This window comes from Neofelis nebulosa, chromosome 5 (assembly GCF_028018385.1).
Source record: "Neofelis nebulosa isolate mNeoNeb1 chromosome 5, mNeoNeb1.pri, whole genome shotgun sequence".
Lineage (NCBI taxonomy): Eukaryota > Metazoa > Chordata > Mammalia > Carnivora > Felidae > Neofelis > Neofelis nebulosa.
Genome location: NC_080786.1, coordinates 75,945,149 through 75,951,877, shown reverse-complemented (window position 1 = coordinate 75,951,877; position 6,729 = coordinate 75,945,149). Strand labels below are relative to the sequence as shown.

At 46.8% G+C, this 6,729-nt stretch overlaps 1 protein-coding gene across 1 annotated transcript; it reads right to left on the bottom strand.

Annotated features, from left to right (window-relative positions):
• Positions 1–1,379: 1,379 nt before the first annotated feature.
• Positions 1,380–6,357, bottom strand: LOC131513147 (5-hydroxytryptamine receptor 3C-like). The gene is made up of 8 exons (XM_058732521.1): positions 6,327–6,357; positions 5,331–5,497; positions 3,619–3,887; positions 3,184–3,353; positions 2,702–2,862; positions 2,143–2,366; positions 1,740–2,017; positions 1,380–1,623 (listed from the first exon to the last, which is right to left on the bottom strand). Exons 1-8 carry the CDS (start codon positions 6,355–6,357, stop codon positions 1,421–1,423), a joined length of 1,503 nt encoding a protein of 500 aa, XP_058588504.1. The 3' UTR covers positions 1,380–1,420.
• Positions 6,358–6,729: the final 372 nt, after the last annotated feature.

The following is a 6,729-nucleotide window of genomic DNA, read 5'->3' as shown; positions in this document are numbered from 1 at the left end:
TGGTCTGGGATAAGCCCTGGGGGCTAGGATTATTTAAAAGTCTCTTCAGATGATTCCAATGCGCAGACAGGATCGAGAACCATTGCTCCGGCTAGAAGAATCTTTTCTCCTCTGAACTGTACAGCAGTTTCTTTATTTCTTTTTTTAATCTTTATCTCATTTATTTATTTTGAGAGAGAAAGAGAGCATGTGTGCAAGCAGGGGAGGGGCAGAGAGAGGGAGAGAGAGAGAATCCCAAGCAGACTCTGCACTGTCAGCTCAGAGCCCGATGTGGGGCTTGATCTCATGAACTGCAAGGTCGTGACTTTTGAGTTGATACCAAGAGTCAGATGCTTAACTGGCTGAGCCACCCAGGCTCCCCTACAGCACTTTCTTTTTAATAGCACTCACCAAAACTTTCAAAACACATTCTATATTTAATTGAAATTATTTCACATATACATTTTATTTCTCCAGCTGGGCCATAAGCCCTTGGAGGACAGAGCTCTGTTTGAGTCATCCTCAAGTCTCCATTTGTCAAGGGACATTTGTTTATAGCACCACCTGTGCTCCACCTGGTTCTTTTGTGGAATAACAGCATAGGAGCCAGCCAGGCAGGAAGTTATCATGAAGCCTCCCCTGGCCACCCACCTAAACTTTCAATCTCCTCCCCCATTTCCCATTCTTCCTTCCCTAATTTGATTTTCCCCCTTGGCACTTAGCACATACTCCATGTTTCGCATATTTATCTCCTTTATTGTCAGTCTCCACCTACCCTCAGTGTAAGCTCTGTGAGCGCAGAGATTTTTGTCAGTTTGGCTCACTGCTGTATCCTCAGCACTCAAAACAGTCCCTAGCACATGGTAGGTGCTCAATAAATATTTATTAAAAGAATAAGTAACTATGTTAGCCTATTTTTTTTTTCAACGTTTTTTATTTATTTTTGGGACAGAGAGAGACAGAGCATGAACGGGGGAGGGGCAGAGAGAGAGGGAGACACAGAATCAGAAACAGGCTCCAGGCTCCGAGCCATCAGCCCAGAGCCTGATGCGGGGCTCGAACTCACAGACCGCGAGATCGTGACCTGGCTGAAGTCGGACGCTTAACCGACTGCGCCACCCAGGCGCCCCTAGCCTATATTTAAAAAGAGTTTTAACCCCTTTCCTCTATACCAGTCGATGAGTTATTATAAAGTATTCCTTTTCCAGTGAAAATTATATTTCTAACATAAACATGTATATTCTGAATTCATTATGTTTTAGAAATATAGTCCTATTTCTGAGAGAGTCTGCAGAGGTTCTATTTAAGCCCCGGAGCAGGGATTCTGGCATATTTGGGACTGTGTATGCAAATTAGAGCAGAGGAATGGGGTCTGGGATGGTCAGTTGACGCTGAGAGAACTTGAACACTGGGTTGCTCTTGCACCATTAGAATTCAGCTCCTAGGTGTTCCATAGAACTATGACCGTGATAATGGAGGAGGCCAAGAAGATCAGATAGAGGCGGAAGAGGAAGGTGTCCATCATGTGGCTGAACTGCACCCACCGGTCAGCTAGCTGGGTGCTTGTCAATCCTGAGCCCCCATTCAGCTCTGCCTCTCTGGATCCCAGCTCCTTCCCTACCAACTGTCCTGGCTCCTTCAGTCCTGTGGAGAAGACAGAGACTCAGCTATGAAGTGGGAAGGAGACAGGTTTGGGGAAGTGGGAGACTGGGGACTCTACACCCAGTGTAGAGAATAGGGGCAGTGCAGACTTTCCTTACCAGGCAGGTGAGTAGACATGAGGCCTGGACCTGTATTCTCATTCCAGAGTGCAACAGGGCAGCACTTCCCTGGGCTGGTGCAATGGAAGAGCAGAGAGTAGAGCCACGGAGGCATGGGTGGGGGCTGGGTGGTGGCCATGTGTAGCAGGTAGGTGATGAAGATGGTCTCCAGCAGGCTGACCACCATCAGGGACAGACACAGGGCAAAGTAGACGCCTGGGATAGGGGTAAGGAACATGTGTGATTGAGGCCCAGAAGAACCACCAATCCCCCCTTTTCTGTGTCTCACACAGAAAGCCCTTTCTGAGATGACTGCTTTTTCCTTTCTGCCTTAGCTGCCTTGGCAGGTCGAGCCAGTGCACCTGTCTACCCTGCCTCCTTTCCCTGTCCCCTACTTTCCAACAGTGAGGAGGTGGGCATACTGATGAGCGGGGTGCCACTAGCAGGAAGTAGTTTATTCATCATGAGCAGGAAGACGTTGTAGCCCAGCAAAAGTGTTATCTTGAATGGGGCACGATTCTCGCTTTCTGCTGGCAGGTAGAAGCTGAGGGCATCAGTGGAAATCAGAAAGCTGCTGGGTACAAGAAGGTTTATGACGTAGAGGCTGGGCCTGCGCCTGATGGCCACCTGGGGGGGAGGAGAGAGCAGAGAACCAGGTGAAGCTAGGATTGAGGGGAAATAGGGATGATTCCAGCCCCTTCCTTCCTTGATGTTCTCAACCCAACAGTGGCTCTTTCTGGGGCTGGATGAAGAAGCAGCTTTCACAAAAGAAAACCTGTGCCAGTGCTAGCAGGCTCAGAAAGGGGGGTTGATTTGGGGGACTTGGGAGAGAGGAAGGACTAAGGGTTGTGGCACCCAGTGGTTTTCTGGTCACAGGACAAGAAGTGAGAAGCTCTGTGACTTAGGAAGGTCTGATGAGGGAGGTAAGGGGGACAGACACATCTCACAGTCTCTGGGCTTACATAGAACATGATCTGGTCAAAAAGACTGGAGCCCACAGACATCTTTGGGGTGGCCTTGTTGATGCCCAGGAGCTCCCATTCCCCTTGTGTGCGGACGATGTCACGTGACGTGTCCGCTATCTCCCACACCTCCTTTTCCATGCCCAGCAACATGTTTTCCACTGCAGGGGAGACAAACATTCATTCAACACTCTGTTTAGCACCTGCACTGTGCAGAGCTCAGAGAGATGAACTAGCAAACTGCTTTAGCGACCTCTTTCTGGTTGCCCCATAACACAGCTTCCTTGCTCCTCAGTTGCCTCTTTTCAATTTTGGGCTTTCTCAGAAGTCTTATCTCCTCCTAAGTTCAACTCCCCCACCCCACCACCCCCACACTCTCCTTTTTAGGCATTAGAAAGAATAAATTTGCCTGTGTGTGCTGTTTTGTTGTCCCATTGGTTGATCTCATTTTACCCCATCCCAGAACCCCCACTGCAACTCACCTGTGTAGAGGAAAGAGCTAAAAGTGAGTGTGCAGTTCTGCTGGTCAAAGGGGAAGTAGAAGATGTCCAGGCTACAGATGCTGGTCACCCGCATTGGTTTGTTATACACAATGTGACCGTCATTAGTCACATATGCAGAGAGGCCTTCTGGGGTCTGATCCACATCCATGCTAAGTGGCAGAAGGGGAGAGAGGCAGGTGCTCTGGGTTTCACATCAGCTTAAGTTTCTCTCTTTTATTAAAGTAGGTTCCATGCTCAGCATGGAGCCCAATGTAGGGCTTGATCCCATGACCCCGGGATCATTACCTGAGCTGAAATCAAGAGTGGAATGCTTAACAGATTGAGCCACCCAAGCCCCCCAGCTTAAGTGTCTCTCTTAAGGTGGGGCTTCCCAATGTTGCTCATTGTGGCCACTCCGCCATCTTTCCTGCCCACCACTTTTTCATTTCTGTGGGAGAAGTTGGTGAGCCGTGATTGTGCTCCTCTCTGAAATAAGTTTTGGTGGCCCCAACTGAATGGGTTTGCCCTACACTGCCCTGGCCTGCTCCTTGCAAAAGGATCTCCATTCCAGTATTCCTTAGTCCTGGTACCCACGATTCCACGATGAAGATGTCTGGGAGCCACAGGTTCTCAGTTGTCACAGTGAGTTTACTGATAGCACCACATTTTTCTGGATCCCAGCTGATGAATGGGTTAGTCCAGATCTAGAGCACAGAGCACAGAAGGTTGGTTATGGCTGATACCTGGAGCTAGTTTATGTCAGCATCTACCCTTCTGTTCCCTTACATATATATCTATTCATATGTATGTATTTTTTCCTAAATGTATGTACTACAGGCATAGGATAAAACTTTAACCATTCCAGAAAGTATAATATAAAAAACAAGCTTCTCCTTTCTCAATTCACTCCAACTCAGTTCATAGCCCCATCTCAATCTCCTTTTTAACAGCTTCTTGGTATCTTTCCAGAAAATAAATTAATACATATTCCAGCATTCATTTTTATTTACACAGATAAACTCATACTTTGCACATTGTTATGCATGTCGCTTTTTTAAAAAACTTCATTCCTTTTAAACTCTGATTCCTCTTCTCTTCCTGGTGATAAGTTCCCCCTTCTCTAGCTAACAAAGTCTTATTGGCCTTACACTTCCCACTCAAGGGAAATCTTTTTTTTTTTTAATTTATTTTTGTGAGAGAGCGAGGGGCGGAGAGGGGGTGGAGAGAGAGAATCCCACTAGGTGCAGAGACAGAGGGAGAGAGAGGGCGGAGCCTGGAGTGGGGCTCGAGCTCATGAACCAAACCGTGAGATCATGACTTGAGCCTAAGGCAGATGCTTAACCGACTGAACCACCCAAGAGCACCGCCCCCCCCACCCCTCCCCCCCCCCACACACACACATTCAAGAGAAATCTTAAGCTGGGTGCTGGATACCTTTGGGCCCTGGAGCTTAGTTAGGGGTTCCCAACTGCACCACCCCCCCTTCTTCCTATATTTTCTATTGATGTCTTTCAAAGTTCTTTGGCAGCTCAAAAAAGCTATTTGTCATCAGTATGGGTCCTATTTTGGTTGGATTTGTCTATTCGCTCTGGCACTGCCAATGTCAACAAATGTGCTTTTTGCAAACAAGACCAGAAAAAAAAGGAAAGAGAAACAAAAGAGAACAAAACTGGACCTACATACCATCTTTAACCACAGAAATGATGTCAGCAGCTGAAGTTGTGCATCCTGACAAAAAAAAATCCCCATTTAGGATGATTAATGCCTTGAGATCAGGTCCCAGTCTATTTCTTGCCTTTGTTTCCTACGTGGTCCTGTGTGTCAGCTTCCAGTCACTGGTCTCAAAAGAAAGGTAGGTCCAAAAAATGTAGGTTGTATGGCAAACGTAGGGGAAAAGACCAGCATGGGGCCCACTGGAAATATGTTTTTTTTATCTGCCTACAGGGGCAGAACTCAGGACAAATGTTCCCTTTAGAAACATCACGGTAGTGTTCTCCTTCATGTCTCTCCAGCCCATAGGATGGACATCTAACCTGTAGGGCATTTGAGGACTGATTGCTCGCCACTAGACCAGTGCAAGGTTGGGTTATCAGCGTGAAGACTCCTTGTTCCCTACTGGCAGCCTATGGAAAGAATGTAGAACTCACCACATCCAGGATGGCAGACAAAGTGAAGGAGATGTTGACCTGAATGGGGATGCTGTAGTTGATGACTGGACGGAAGTCCTTCTGGTTAAATATAGTCTGGAAGATAGCAGGGTCCACCCCATGTCGGTCAAAGCCTGAGCAATTGATGGTGAAAGTGTTTGACCTTCCTGTAGAGAGCAGAGGCCCCGTGAGGTGGGAATAGGGCTTTCATGTTTCCTAAGCGAGAGGAGTACCAGGGTTGAGGCCTGAGAACCTCTCTGCAAAGAAAGAAAATGTGGACATGGGTTGAGGCACGTGAGCCCCTCCTTCTGGGCCAAGACTTCTGAAGGCCAACTCCTTCCTGCCAGGCTGGAGAGGATGGGCTGGTCTGGTAGGCAAATGGTGGAAGTTGATGTGGTAAGCTGAACCTGGGCTCAGCCCTTTCTTCCTGTGCTTTGCTCCCATATAAAGCCTATTCAAATTCATATGCAAACAGCCTCTCGGGGGAGTCCTATTTCTTCTGTAGTCCCAACCCTGAAGTTTTGGCTTTTGTCTGACCATACATTTTTCTTTCTAGCTCTGTTATGATTCATTCTTATAGTCACTGAACAAAATTTCCCTAAAATTTTGTTTCTTAATTTCCTCTTCCCACTTTTACATTTCCCCATGTCCTGGAAGGAAAAGTTTAGAAAGAAGTAAATCATGAGTACATCGTAAGTGTGGTGTAAAATATGTGGGAACTTAATGTTGCACTAATGTGAATTTATCAACTACCTACTATGTGCTGTGCTCTGTGCCCTTCTCAAATTCAGTGACTTCCTCAAAGATCTGTGGGAGCCATTTTCATCATCACCATTTTGAGACTATTTCATTGATCATCTACCGTGTGCTTGGTGGAGATGTACAATGAAATGTAAAAGCCCGTTGGCCCCCTTCACCCACATCCCAGCCCCAGATGACTGCGGTCATTCCTGTAACTGCAGCCCAGCAAGTTCTTTCTCGTACCTCATCCATTACCTCCCCATATCAGCTGACTCATAAGGTACATCGCCAAACTAAGGAGAAACTTATCCCAGAGGAAGAAAACATTTCCCTTTCCCCTCCATATCACTTCCTCTGCAATATCTTCCTGAGTGAGATGGGAAAGGAGCTATGTTATTGCTAACAGGACCCAGATCACCCTGTTCATAGTTACTATATCTTGGTAGAAAGGAAAAGTTGGACACTATAAAGGGGTGGGATTGGAGAGGTGGTAAATGGAAGGACAAACAGTTTAGTAGATGCCTAGGCAGGCAAATGAGAGGGGGGTTGTGTGTACTGATCAGTGAAATGGGTTTTTCATCTGTTTCCAAGGAAGTCAAAACACAGATATTACAGAGAAAGGAAATGTTTAACCCAGTTATTTTAGATGCTCCTAGTT